The following is a 15,176-nucleotide window of genomic DNA, read 5'->3' on the forward strand; positions in this document are numbered from 1 at the left end:
ACCCTTCCCATTTCCTAAGTCTGAAGAGGAGGAAATTAATAAAAACATAAATGGTTGCTTTAAAATATGCCAAGTAAAAACTGAATTTGCTATTAACCATTTGCAGAAGAGGCAAAGTAGCAGTTATACAAATTACACAAAATCTATGGTAATCCTTACATTAGTATAAAGTGATTTCACTGAAGGAATTATTTCAATATTTCACATTACAGTTAAGATAGAAGGTCTGGCAAACGCTGAGCCCTCGGTAGTAGCTGCTATCCTAGATTACACACGACAGTTTTAAGAAAGGACCCTTAAATGATCTACATCCGTAACATTATTTGCCTTAAAAATAAAAAATAAAAAGAATCACTTGCAATACCTCACAGAATCTTCACGTTAAAGCACAACCACCTGTAAGAGTCCTTGTCAAATAACCTGCAAACAATGGAGCCTCTGCTGCGAGTGCTCAACCTCCCACCTGTGTGACCTGGCACCAGTCGCGTTCAGCTGAGGAAAAGAATTCAAGTAAGACTGAGCTGTGCCGGCTCTGGCTCATGTGCTCGAGGTCCACACGTGCATTTGTTTGGCTATCTGGTGCACGTAGCTGATGTCGGGCCTCTGGTCTGGGTCGGGGTAGATGCACATGCTCACCAGCTCCCGCAGCTGCAAGAGAGCAGGACAGCACCGTGAGTGACTCCTCTGCAAGAGAGCAGGACAGCACAGTGAGTGACTCCTCTGCAAGAGAGCAGGACAGCACCGTGAGTGACTCCTCTGCAAGAGAGCAGGACAGCACCGTGAGTGACTCCTCTGCAAGAGAGCAGGACAGCACAGTGAGTGACTCCTCTGCAAGAGAGCAGGACAGGCACATGAGTGACTCCTCTGCAAGAGAGCAGGACAGCACAGTGAGTGACTCCTCTGCAAGAGAGCAGGACAGGCACATGAGTGACTCCTCTGCAAGAGAGCAGGACAGGCACATGAGTGACTCCTCTGCAAGAGAGCAGGACAGCACAGTGAGTGACTCCTCTGCAAGAGAGCAGGACAGGCACATGAGTGACTCCTCTGCAAGAGAGCAGGACAGCACAGTGAGTGACTCCTCTGCAAGAGAGCAGGACAGCACCGTGAGTGACTCCTCTGCAAGAGAGCAGGACAGCACCGTGAGTGACTCCTCTGCAAGAGAGCAGGACAGCACAGTGAGTGACTCCTCTGCAAGAGAGCAGGACAGGCACATGAGTGACTCCTCTGCAAGAGAGCAGGACAGCACCGTGAGTGACTCCTCTGCAAGAGAGCAGGACAGGCACATGAGTGACTCCTCTGCAAGAGAGCAGGACAGGCACATGAGTGAAGCCTCTGCATTCCTGGAAGGGCTGTGGGAACCAGGAGAGGGGAACCTCTGCTGCTGGGCAGAGTCCAGGCATGTGTCTGTCTCATGTCTGTGTGTCCCACCTCCAAAAAAGCCAGGAAGAATCTTTCCCACCAAATCTTCACTCAAGACTTAAATCTTCCTCAACCCCAGAATATTTTACATCCCAAAGGAGGACCCAGCCTGTGCACCCAGGACTGGGGAGAGCATGGGACAGAGGGAGGCACTGTGGCACAAGCAGAACACAAAGGAAGAAGGAAACCCGAGATCGCTTCCAAGATGTGACTGAGGTGGGAGGTGTGGAGGGACCTGCCAGTGAAAGGGAAGTGAGGAAAGGGGGAGCCTGAGCAGAGTTGTCAGGAACTGCAGTTGTGTTGCCCTTCCTCCACCATCCCCAGCACTAAACTCCAGCCTTCAGCATGAAGAGTCTGACCAGCACTTGTGGAGCCTAAGCTACTGGACACAGCTATGAGACCCTGGTGCTTCCTAAAAAACCTGTATGAGGAAGAGAAACTGGTCATTGATTATGTCTAATAAATAAAATGCAGAAGGGCTGGAGTCTCCCCACCTCCCAGCCCTCTTTATTGTGCACATGAAAGATTGTAGCTTTTAATTATACAGACACTGAAAGCTGCTGGTACCCCTGAGGCACCAGGAAAAACAGCCTTGAGCCTCTGATCTTCTCACATCCTCCCAGTAGCCACAGTGCCAATTATTTCACCGGTAATTAAAAGCGTGGCCATAGAGCCATCAAGCACTCGGCTTCAGCTGCATTAACGAACGTACCCAAGGATTCCAGCTCTGGATGGAGCCGGGCCAGCCCTTGCTCCCAGCCCAGACCTGCTGCCTGGCCCTGCCCCATTCTCTGGTGACTTTGACCAGCTCAGGGCAGGGACACTGCAGCCTTCACAACCCTGAGACCCCAAAGACTGAACACGAATCAGCCCTGACCACAAAACTCGCACCAACAGCTGAAAATGCTCCTAGAGCTCCGCCCAGGGCCTGTGCTATTTGTCCAAACAGGAGCTGTGCTCCCTGTGCCTGCAGCACTGAGACACAGCCCGGGCAGTTCTGTCCTCACAGGCATTCACCAGCCCCTACAGGAACCACAGGCTGAGCCTGGATCAGCATCTCCAGTTACCAGCCAATCTGTTCCCAATATAGCAAACCAGCCCTGGCTGGATCCCAGCTCCTCCTCCGGCTTCCAGCAGCATGCAGTTACTCACAGAAGGATGTGGACTGGTGAGGCACAAAAAGCCACAGAGGAGAGGAACATCCCTGAAAGGAAACTAAAGCTTAAAAAACACTGCCTTATTCCTCTTTCTTGTTCCAAGGAAGTACACGCTGGATGCTGTTGGTGCTGGAGCCCTGTTCTAATTCCCTGTTTGTGCTGTTCCAGTGAGCACCAGCAGCAGCTGAGGAGCTGCAGCCACAGGCACAGCCTCCCCAGCATCCTGTTAATAGTGCATGAAGCATCTGCAGTTCTCTGGGACCCGGCGCCTTTGAGCTCTAAACCATCCTTCTCACCCCGACTGTATCACTGCACTCCACACACTCTTTAGCACTGCCAGAGGGAAGCAAACAGACAGTAATTGTAAAGACAGGAAACACATCTGTCAACTTACACTAATTCCTGCTGCCAACAGGCATATCCTGAAATGCAAGCTGCAGCAGCACAGCAAAGGGATGCATGGAGCTGGGCGCTGCTACGGAGCTTGGGGCAAAAAAAAAGGTAAAATTCACTTCTACAGCCTCGTTCTTAAAGCACCGTTTTGCACGAGTTACTTGGCAAGGAAAAACAAAGCAAAAAGTGAAGTTGGTGCAGGTCCCTCCCAGGGCGGAGGCCAGGCCGTGCTCTCCCAGCTTCCTGCCTCCTCCTCAGGATGCTGAGGCAGAGTGAAACAAAAGAGAAACCCCATAGGATACAGTGAACATTCAGAATGCCATTAGCCATTTCCTTTCAAAGAGAAGGCACTGTAAGAAATGAGGAGGTTAAGGAAATCCAGCTGCTTTGTCTAGGTGAGGCAGAAAAAAGTCAAGCTCATCTCAAGAGGCCCTGAGGAAACCCAGCACACGTGTCTGCAGCTGGGCCAGCAGGAACTGGGACATTGGGTTTATGCACTGCTTCAGATGCTGCTGCCCGTCCCTCGTGTCCAGACACACAAACCTGCACAGCTGCTGTACAGGTCTTATTGCATTAAACTAAATGGCTTTTTTTCTTAAAATGAATCCTTCCCCACTTTGTCACACACTGAAGAATTCATAAACAAACATATCAATGCTCTTTTATGAAATGTTTCATGGAAAGGAAACAAGGAGAGGGCTTTCCTACAGCTCACTGCTGGTTTCTGCCAGCACCATAGACTTTCAGTTTCACAATATTCCTTACATTAAGAAATCTTTTTTGTCTTGATTTACCTTGTCAGTATTCAGACACCACAAAAGTAATTTGCTCAGCCTGAGGACCCACTGGCCATCCCCTGTTCTTCCCTAGATGTGGGGGGTTCTCCTCCCGGGTTCCCTTTCCCTGTGCCTGGAGAAGCTTCACTGCACCTCCCCACTCCCCTGCAACCACACTCCCAATTTACCTTTTCAGAATAATGTTCAGCTGGAAGAGGTGGGTAGTCACATTGCTCAATTTTTTGGCAAAGAGAAAACAGGTTCATTTTATCTCCATAGAAGGGACTTTGCAGAGCTGCCATCTGGAGAGAAAAAAACAGAAAATGTTTCAGAAACACAAAGGATTTGAGAGCCCTTGGTGCTGCCAGTTTGCAAGAGCCAATTCTGTTCTGTGCCAGTGAGCAGAGCAAGGGATGCTGCTGCTCCCCAGCCCAGGCTGCTCTGAGACCCCAACAGCTCTGCAGCCCTGTAGGGCTGGTGCCAGGCTCTGCCAGAGTTCCCAACAAAAATCCCCAAGAAAGGATGCTCAGACCACCAGCCCATCAGCAAGAACTCAGCTGGCTCTAAGACAACTCTGAAACCCTCTCAGATACAATCCTCTCTCTCTATCTTTGAACATTTAGCTGCTTAGAAGATGAAGAATCTTGAAAGCATGAGCATGTACTTAATCTTTTAAAAAACCCCTAAACAACCTCAAAACAAATGTATCTCCTGCCAGAAATCTGCTATTTAGAAAAGAGTATCCCAGGCAGATATGAGAACAAAACTACTGAAAATGTTCATCAATCTGCTCCTTTTCCTCTCAGCTTCATCCCAGGCCAGCTGAAGTTGATGCTTCTCACTGCACATTTAGGGGGTATTTGATGATTAATGGTCTGTTGCTCCTTACCTGTGCAGTGGAAGTGTCTGGAGAACTCTGGCTCTTTCTGACCCACAGAGAGCTCCCAGCAGGACTGGAGAGAGCCAAGACCAAATCCTCCAACCTCTCACCCCACAGTGAGGAACCAAGACTGATGCATTATGTTTCTTCGTCACTCCTCACCACTACTATCAGGAGTAACACTACGTTACTCCTCACAAACCCACAGACCTGAGGGTGAGGAGTCTCCTGACAGGATCCCAAAGAACCCCAGCACTGGGCAAGAGCGTCTGGAAGATTTTTGAAGGCAAAAGGTGTCACTGTTACGTCATTACTGTCATGACAGTAGTAGGCAACTCAGTAGGAGAAAAATTACACAGTCCAATTAGAGACTCTGCTCCCCAAGTAGGACTGATAGCAAACTGCTCTCAATCAGCTAAAACAAACTGGAGAACCCAGCACAGACTGTTCCAGGGAGAGCACTAATGGGGACATTAGGGAAAACAGAGAAAGCAAGCAAGAGTTAAACAGGGTCTCCAAGATCTCAATACACACATCAATAATGCCAGGGGGGTGGAAAGGGGTTTTCCAATTCCCATTAACTTTTCATTCCAGGTTTAGTTAAGTGCTCATGTGCAAAAGGAAAGGATTGAAAAGGACACACCGTGGGGTTTGGGATGGTAAATGCAGGGAATTAAAGTGGAAAGAGAGAGCACCCAGTTGTGACCACAGCAGCCAGGGCTGCAGGGCCATGACCACAGGCACTGTGAGTATCTCACTAACTACACTTTGTGATGCTGCACTGGGGCTTGCTCCTGACATTTTGATTAGAGCAATTACCCCGGGCCAGGCAGATCTCCATGGCAAACGCCCACCATGCAGCAGCACTGGTTCAAACATCCAGAGATGGGAATCCCTGTTAGTGCTTAAATTGATCATCTTGCCAGAACTGCTGAAGTCATTGCTTGTAGCTACATTCTGGGAATTAACAACTTATTTTTATCCCCTCCAAGTTATCTTGCTGACAGATATCTACAGGAAGTGAGGGATGAAGACAGTTACTACTATATTGATAAGATTTAATAAAAATCACTATTATTATCAATGTCAAAGTTAAGTGGTGCTATGTGGCATCATGTCCCAAAGCCCTCAATGTTCCCTAAGTGGATTCCAGTGGACACACATGTCTCTGAAGGCAATTTGTACATTAAATCTCTCTGCAGCTTATCTACACAATCTATCTGGAGAAATATCAGAAGTGACTCATACCCAAACAAGCATCCCTCCCTTACTTCTAAGCCAAATGGAAAAACATTCTCCTTACAAGACATAAAAGCAGATAAAATAATTCCTTCAAAGACACGCAGATCTGATGCTTCATTTTCAAAATTCTAGAAAGTTTAAGAAGTCAAGTAGTTGTTTAACAACTAAGCATAAAATTGGTAGCTGTCCAGTCCTCCCTGGAATCTGCAGTCTCTCACAGCTCCTGTTCCCTAAGTTAAGGTTTACCTACGTAGGAAGGAAATTTAAAACACTTCACATGCCAAATTTTTCAGATGTTACTGTAGTACTGCTACTCCTACCAGAGAATTATGTTTAGTGTGCAATTAATTCAGCTTCTTGAAATACAAGGAGTACCAAGACTCCTGTGCCATAAGGGGACCATATTGCCTGCAACAAAAACATATCTTAGCACAACGCTAAATATTTCTCTCTGCATAAATCTGGAATGCCATCCCCGGGAGCTGAGCCTGCAGTGACTCAGAGCACCCTGGCACTGCAGCCCAACTGGGCCCACTCTGGCTGCTCCCAGCAGCCCTGGGCAGGGCCACAGCCCAGCTCTGAGCCCTGCACATATGATGGGGAAATCTACTGTTATCATGTCCTACAACGTTTGTTAAATCAGCCAGCTGAAGTGCTCACAAAAGGAATTACATTTCTGTTTACTCTCTAATTTCATGGGATTACCAGAAGTTGTGTTGAGAAGCAAAATGTCATCAGTTCCCATAATTTGTTAACCAAAGAGGATGTGAGCAATATTCTTGACTATATATCCCAGGGATTTTTAATTCTCTGGGTGGGGATAAAAGCTTTCTAAATGCTGGCATGCACTGTCACTTGAATTGGAAGGAGCATCCATCTAAAAAAGATTTAGATTAGATTATAAAGAGGTACAACACTGATACCCTTTGATCCCTGCTAAAAATTAAATCATAAAACCAAAAGCACAGTTACTAAATCATAACACTTATTTTCAAAATACATGTAACAGCTTTTAAGAACAAGTTGCAGACTGGGCAGTTCATCCAAACGTGTCTGCTCTTACAGCCTCAAGCTGTAAGACAATGTACAATTAGAAAAAATACCAGCCATAATACAGTAGTTAGAGACACTGATTTCACATCACATAAAACCTCTGTTTTTCCTTACTGGAAGCTCCCAAGATTAAAATACCACAATTGGTCAGAAATCCATCTAAGAAACCAGTACCTTGCATTCAAATGAATTTGCTATTTTCAAAACAAAGGCAGTCAGGAAAAACTGTGACTGTGCTGCCCTAGCAGAGCTGTGCTCCCAGCAGGAAGGGGGATGCAGTGAGCTGGCTGTTCATGGCTCCATCCTCCACATCTCCTGTCAGCCCAATTCACTTTGGGTGGCACAGCCCTTCACTCTGCTCAGGAGGGGCACAATGGACACCAAATGCTTCTTCCAAGGATTCTCAACAAGTTGACTACAGGCAGTCTGACCTACTCAATCCCTGCCCCAGACTGCGTGGTTATGGAAAGCCCAGGAGAAAAGTGAAGATACTTGCCTCATACAGTAAACAGCCCAAAGACCAGATATCAGATTTAAAGTTATAGCCGTTCTCGTGTATTCGCTCTGGGGACATATAGTAGGGAGTTCCCACTGCAAAAACAAACAAAGCAGGGGTTAGTGCCTCACAAGTGGCTGTGCAACCCGTGTCACACACACAGAGACTGCGTTCTAGGGTCAGCTGTAGCACAAAGAGCTGACCAGAATCAAATATATCACCATAAACAGAGCAGAGAATGGTGAACGTGGTTGAAAATATTTCCTGTATTTCTGACATTTGGGAAACGTTTTGTTTCCCTTCCAGGCTCCCAAGAACCTTTAGAGTGTCTTGGATGGACAGAGCCACTGGAAGGGATCATGCCCTTGGACACCACTGGGTCTGGCAGGGCACAGTGTCACAGGGGGACCTCTGACAGTCACCAGGCACTGCAGGGACACTGAGCCCAGACCAGCCAGGAATGCAAAACCTGTCTGAAAAACACCAAGATAATAATTGCAAGCTTTAAAACCCTGCTCCAGCTTGCAGCTATGTCAGAAGCTAGGGGATTTCCATGTACTTCCACAAGTCTGTATTTTATCAAAAGAAATTTACTCAATATTTTGGACTGAAGTTACAGGAAATTATTAATAAATTCCTTACCTCAAAAAGGTTCTTTTTAAAATCCTAAATAAGTTTCAGTTGTGGTACTGGAAATACAAGACATCCTGGCAGTCTCAACTACATCAAATAATCCTCAGATACATCATTTATTAAAACATCCAAGGACTGTATATGCTCTTTTCTCCTGCTTCCCCCTTGCTTGTCCGTCCCCTGTCAATTTTTTTTTTCCTTTTGGCATCCCAGTGTATCCTTCTCCTAATTAAAGACCTTTTCTCACAAGATGGCAAATGCTTAATTTGCCTGTAATATTCAGTTTACAATTTCTCTGTTTGAAATGCTGCCTGAAGACAGCTGCAGGACTAATAAGCTGAAGGATGGTGCTAGAGGTGGAAGAAGAGCCACCACCTTCCCCAGCATTCCCATGGAGGGAAACAAATGAGTTCTGGGGCACAAAGAACAAGCTGGAGAGGCAAAACCAGGCCCTGGCACCTGCACATGTGACCCAGCACACAGAAGATAATTTATTTGGACCCTCAAGATGTTCAGCAATCAGCTGCCCTGTGTGATGAACTCAGCTCATGCTTCCAGGTCTTTCACTTTAGAAATTACTTCCCTTTCAATGTGAACAGTATCCTAACAAGAAGTTATATTTTTGCAAATTCTCTAAAAACCACAACACAGGGAGATGGCTTTGTTTCCATGCTCAGGAGGTGCAGGTCAGACTGGCACAGCCCCAGACCCGGCTGGGTTCAATTGCCTGAGAAAGGCCCCTGTGTGGGGAGCAGACCTGAGCCCTGGCAGTGGTTCAGGATTCTTACTGGGCTGCCCAGAGTAACTTCCTGGGACACCAGGAGCAGACAGGACTCCTTCTGAGGCTTTCCATGGCCCTGTCCACACCACGGACAGCACAGCTCTGCAAGTAATTCCCACACATCTGCCAGGTTTCTGTACAAGAACTGACTTGGCTGGGAGAGCACTGATTCATCTTCCTGCTTAAAAATATGCAGCTGCAGAAGAAATGGTGATTCATTCCAGGAAGTTGTGGAAGACACTTCTGGAAGTCCCCACTGAGCAGCAGCATAAGACACTTCCCAGCTGCAGCTCCTCCTCACTGCTGCTCTGCCAGCCGTGCCAGGAGCACGGGGTGGGCAGGAGGGGCACGGGGATGGCAGGAGGGGCACGGGGTGGGCAGGAGGGGCACGGGGATGGCAGGAGGGGCACGGGGTGGGCAGGAGGGGCACGGGGATGGCAGGAGGGGCACGGGGTGGGCAGGAGGGGCACGGCAGCAGCCCCGCTCGTGCCCAGGCTGGGCGGTGCCAGGGCCAGGGGCTGCTCTGGCACTCCATTATTCCAGGTCACTGCATGGGCACCAAGAGCAGCGTGTGGGCTCCAGAGCCAGGCCCCGCTGCCAGGGCAGCAGCTCTGCTGGGCCCGCTGTCGGCTCAGATCACGCCTGCCCGGCCGTGCCAGCGGTGACAGGGCCGTGACAGGGCCGTGACAGGGCCGTGACAGGGCTGTGGCACGGCTCAGTGCGTCACCAGCCCCGCTGTGGGGGCACAGGGCTGCTCCAGCCCATTAACAGCTCCGGGAGCGCTCCACGCCTGAGCTCATTTCGTGGAGCCCACCTTGCACATTTACCTATCATTACTGTAGCCTTGTCAGCAAATGTACAAACAAGCAGGGCTCTGCGTTTCCAAACTGATGCATTAATTTTTAAATAACTGTCATGATAAAAGACTGACAAGGCCAATTCTCTTTCTGGCCTGTCCAACATTACGTGGGAATCTCCTGTAATGAGCATCTTCTAGGAAGCCGCACAAGGCTTCCAGTGCAATCAGCCGGGGCTCGCCCTTGCATCCCATTAGTCAATTTGACAAGAGCAGTCTAATCGGAGACTATTAATCAGAAACTTTCTTCAGCGTTTGCCCTGCTGCAAATACAAAATATTGCTCAGGTTCAACATTACTCACCAGGAGGCAGAGTAATGCATTTGAAGTTATAAAGGTCGCAAAACCACAGGGAAGATTATGGTAATGGAAGGAGCTTCCTGCTCTGTTTCTGGAAGTTGGAGCCCCTTCATTGGAACATCAGCCACTTCAGAGATGCCAGAGCATTCCTGCTCTCCCAGCACTGCCCATGGGCAGCTACAACAGCCCTGGGATAGCTGCAACATCCAAGGTAAGGAAATGCTAATTATTCCCAGTTAAGATTAGGAGCAGAGTCTCTTCTTTCACAAGGAAAACACAAAGGCAAAGGTGGCAAAGTTATTCCAAAACTGAAATTAAAATTCCATTCCTCTCACATCTGCAAACATGGCTCAGCAATGAGCAATGCTTCCTCAGAAACTCATCCCTAGATGAAATCTACTTACTCTTCGAGAGAAACAACAAATATTTTGTGCATAATACTGCAGCCGTTGTTACAAGACCTGTTGTCCTAAGCTCTTTATTTTTTTCATTTCATTCATATAATTGAATCACACAACCCTATCAAACTCCTTTAGTTCTGTGGTTGGGTTGGGTTTTTTGGTTGGCTGGCTGAGTTTTTCACATGTAAATAGCACAATCTACCTGCAGCAATTCTGCAGATCTCTTTTCTTCCACAAATACCGAACTAGAGGCAAACCAAGAACTCCAAATACACTTGGCTGGTGACGTTTTCAGTGGATTTCTTGTGTCCATTTTTTTCTTACCAAGTCCTGATTACCAGCCCCTCCAAGCCCTGGGATTTTGTTTCAGATGGCAAACTGGCTTGGCAAGCAAAAGAAAGAAAAGAAGGCAGACAAATGGTCCATTTATTGAAGAGCTCTTCAGTTCCTCCCTGCTCACCCTGACATGCAAGCAGGAACCAGAAGGAATGTGTAACAGCCCATGTACTCCAATCCAGGGCTATTGGCATGTTCTAAACTGGGAAGATTTGACTTATGTGAATCTCCCAGAAGGAAAATCTGCTCCAAGTATATTCTTGTCCAAGAATAAATAATAAATCATCTGCTCCAAAACAAGACTATTCTGTGTAAAATTGGTTTCTTTTGGGGTTTGGTTGGATGTTTTTCTTATTGCTCTTGTTTCTTCAAAATGTAAAGCCAGTCAGAAGTTCTGGATAATGCCAAGTTTATTTGGCTAAAAATGGACATTATACCAGTTCTCAAAAAAGTTATCCATTGTATTATTAATGGAAATTCTCTGTATTTATTATAGCTCCTATGAAAACAAGCTCTATCAAGATTAATGTTAAGTTTGCCAAGTCCAAAATTAGGGAAGGAAGGTGAACCACCATGTTGTAACAAGTAGTAAAATTCACCTCAGCTACACCCAGTACCTTGCAAACATGAATTTGCTGGTAAGGCTTGTGCAGGAAGAGCTCTTCCCTATGGAGAAGCATCTCCTGTCTCTCCAGGGAGCAGCGGCAGTTGAGGCGTCGCCCTGTGAGCTCCCACAGCCCCAGCTGGTTCCTGCTGCCTGTCCCCGCACTGTGAGAGCCGGAGGTGCCCTGCTGCCCCTGTGGCAGGTGTGCCCACGGAGGTTTCCCAGGGGCCAGGGCTCTCCCTGCCCCGTGGCGTCCCTCTGCCCCGGCGCCGCTCCCGGCTCCCGCTGGCGCTCGGAGCTCGGCGCTCGCCGGCATCTCACGAGCTGTGTACAGGCAAATCTTTCATTTTTCTTTCATTACCTCGGCATGTACTGTCACTTAATTTTTATGTATGCAATCCTCCCTGACAAATATGATCTGCTGCCTGGTAATTCATCTGACGTTCATTCTGTTCCTTGCTCTAATTACGGCTCCGTTCCCGCCGCGGCGGCGGGCGCTGCCGAGCCCCTGCTACACCTGTCAGCCGGGTCGGGGCTGCCTGATGCCCTTTCATGCCAGTCTGCTGCTAGCAAATACAAGTAAAGGGAGAAATGAGATGAATATATTTGCATAAGCCGCACGTTCAATTCATGGGTCAGCAGCCAGAGAAACGACGGCTCGGGGCGGTTGCCAGGGCAACGCAGCAGCGGGAAGTGCCCGGCCCCGCTGGCGCCCGGTGCCCTGCCCTGGTCTGGGGTGTCCGTCCCCAACGGCTCCTTCAGCAAACGTCTTCATTAAACCAAGCCCAACACCAGTCCGTTTCCTGCTGCTACAAGCCTCTAGCTCTGGCAAATTATCCAAAAAATAGAGAGAAGCGTCACGTCTGCGTATTTTCTGATTGTTAAAATATTCTTTTTCACTTGGATCCAAGAACCGCTGGAAATGGTGATGCGTCCATCCCGCCCACAACACCTCCAGTCTCTCTCACTGCTCCCTCTGTCCTGCACCTCTCACCTGTTTGCAGGACACTGGTGATGGGAGGAAGGGCAGGGTTTGTGCACCAGGGGCTGAGCTCTTCCTACTCCAGCTTTCTCAATTAAGAGGGAGCAGCCCTGGTAAAGGTCACAAGCTTGGCTTACATGTGCAGCCAGTTTCCAAGCCCCAATTTATTCTTATTAATATAATAAGTGCAGCAGTCAAACTGGATAAGATCATATAATTAGACATGATCATATTTTGGCCTGTTCAGACGATGTGATTGTAACTTCCTGTGAAGAGGATTTATTTTCATCTATTAAGTATGGTGGGGATATATCCTAGGACAGCTTTTGATACAAAGGGTAATCTGAAATCTCCTATTTTACGAGAGTAAACTACAGAAATGCTTCGTATTTTTTAAGCACACACAAAACAAGGCAGGTATTTTCCTTCCTTGTGCACTGAGAAGCCCAGTGCTGCTGGCCAGGATTAGCAATGAAATTTGTTCACATCCAAGAAAGGATTCAGCAAGACACACTCAGCAGAGGAAATTGCACAAACAAAAATGTGAAACAAATATTGTGTGTTCCAAAGGCAACTGAGAGACATTAGCTTAAAAGAGCTTAAATATTACACCAAAAGCCAAAGTTCCTTCACTGCTGTAATACAGAAGCACCTTTGGGACTCAAAAAATTCAGATCCCTTAATAAAAATTGAAAATCAGCCACCTCTCAAGAGGTTACAGACACAATTATGAAATACTTTATACTGTAAGACTTAGAGAATGAACTGCATAACTATGCAATTTTCTATAGCACTAGAATTAATGTTAAAACTAAAAATGAGGAAGACAACCTTGAGATATGTGGAAGGTATGAAGAAAAGCTGGATGTTCAAAGCATAGGCCAGATTTCAAGTGAAGTCCCTTTTTGGGACAGATCAGCCATGAGGGCTCACCCACCTCAGGCAGTCCCAGCCCTATCAGGGCAGAGTCCTGACCAGCAAAGGTAAAAAGGTAAAAGGTGTTTGGGGGGAAACACTGAATTCCAGCAAGCACCGTGCAGCCAAAGTGCTCTTTAGAGTGCAAAAGCTGCATTTGCCATGTGTGCTGTAAAACACACACCAGGCCAGGCCTTCCAGAAAAAAATAACAGGTTTTTAAACAGAAGATACCTATGAATGCCTGCAAAGAGCATTTAAAATGCAGTCCCCACGGCCTGACTCCCACTCGTGTCACCCCGGGGGGATGGACACCCTGCATGTGAACATCAGGGCCCTGTTAACGAGTACAGCTTACCTAAGGAATGTGCTGCAGTGGTTTTAGAACTAAAAAACCGGCCTAATCCAAGATCTCCCAGCTTCACCACCCCTGTGGCTGTTATAAACACGTTGGCTGGTTTTATGTCTGCAAGAAGAAAAAGGTAAAAGGTCAAAGCCACAAAAGGTTATTTGGTTCTAATGCTGCAATAGAAGCATCGCCTGGAGCGCTCGCGGTACAAAGGGGCTCGAGCAGAACCTGCTTCTTTAGAGCTTTGATAGGCTCAGCCTTCCAAGGCTTCCAGCTCTGCACAGACACAAAAATCAGAGTGTACTTCCCAGCACACAAGAAATACCAATGAGGGAAAATGTAGGAAACAGCTCAAGAGAACAGAGGCAACCTCTTTAACTGCTGGAAATCAAAGACACGAGCCCAGTTCTCTTTGGGAATGATCACTTTGCACAGGAAACTGCACTGCCCACCACCATCCCCTCATGAAAAGGGTAATTACTGTTCCACATATACATAAATTCTGGGCTCTACACAGCCCAGCTGGTTCATGGAGGGTAGATATCACTACAACCCCAGTTTCCCAAGCAGTCATGTCAGAACTGAGTGAGAGGCTCTTTCCTCATGTTAGAGCAGACCCAATGTGAGAGGCTCCCCATTTCAGCCATTACAGCCCTAACTCAGGTACAAGTGATACACTGCACCAGGGGATGTGTAATGGAGCAAAAATGATATCACATTGCTGAAAAATACAGTGAAGAATTCCTCCTTCAAAGGAGAAGGAACTAACAAGCAGCCAAGATGGGTGCTGGTACCTTTTGGGAAATTTGCACTTCCTGAGTCCAATCCTTCCCAAAGCACCTCACTGACACTGAAAGCAATAGTGTAATTTTTGGATAGAGCTCAAAGTTATAAGATGTTCTGAGACAAGAGACTCAAAAATAATTAATGAAAATAGAGAACAGGTTATGAGAGTGTGGGACATATTTGTATTAATATTTTAGAAAAGCCCGCTAGACAGGAAAACTCTTCTCAACCCTCTAAGGTCACACCTAATATAATGAAGACTATTTCTTAGAGTTCACTGTATCCAGGAGTCTCAGCATTTTATTTCTGACACTTTTCTAATGGCAAGTTTGACACTTCTACTTAATATCAGTGTCTGGAATACAAAGCAGCTCATCTTCCTAATACCACCCTCACTTCGGCCTGAATGCTTTAACGATGAGGCAGAGACAGAAGGAGAAATCCATCTCGCAGGCTCCAGCCTCTCTAAACATGCATTGGCTGAACATCAGCATAATTGTTTTTGAATGTAGGCGCTTACTAATTGGAACATTATATTATTATTCAGTGAAAAGAGACTGAATTAATGTTACCTCTGTGCATCACCCTGCGGGAGTGCATGTGTTCCACTGCACTGCATAACTGCACAAAATATTTCCACACCGTCCTTTCCGGGATTAACCGTTTCTGCTTTTTAAAATACTGTGGGAGGAAATAAATAAAAGATCAGTGAAAAGGCAACATATTTGACTCGTTCCTGGAATTGTGTTAGTCAGCTGCAGGTTGCTCACGTCTTCCAGATCTGCAGCTGCATGACTTTTCTTCTGATTAGCTTTTAA

General features: G+C 47.0%; 1 protein-coding gene across 2 annotated transcripts in view; it reads right to left on the bottom strand.

Annotated features, from left to right (window-relative positions):
* Window positions 1-144: 144 nt before the first annotated feature.
* Window positions 145-15,176, bottom strand: part of NEK6 (NIMA related kinase 6) — a 42,882-nt gene continuing 27,850 nt past the window's right edge. For both annotated transcript variants that reach the window (XM_054283950.1, XM_054283951.1), the window contains exons 6-10: window positions 14,931-15,039; window positions 13,582-13,689; window positions 7,417-7,511; window positions 3,934-4,047; window positions 145-648 (exon numbers count right to left, since the gene is read on the bottom strand). In XM_054283950.1, the coding sequence (XP_054139925.1) occupies window positions 538-648; window positions 3,934-4,047; window positions 7,417-7,511; window positions 13,582-13,689; window positions 14,931-15,039 (537 nt within the window). In that variant the 3' untranslated portion in view covers window positions 145-537. The remainder of the gene's footprint in view (window positions 649-3,933; window positions 4,048-7,416; window positions 7,512-13,581; window positions 13,690-14,930; window positions 15,040-15,176) is intronic.

Source organism: Melozone crissalis, unplaced genomic scaffold, assembly GCF_028551555.1.
Source record: "Melozone crissalis strain CALT ecotype California unplaced genomic scaffold, PUWL_Pcris_2 ptg000041l_1, whole genome shotgun sequence".
Classification (NCBI taxonomy): Eukaryota; Metazoa; Chordata; class Aves; order Passeriformes; family Passerellidae; genus Melozone; species Melozone crissalis.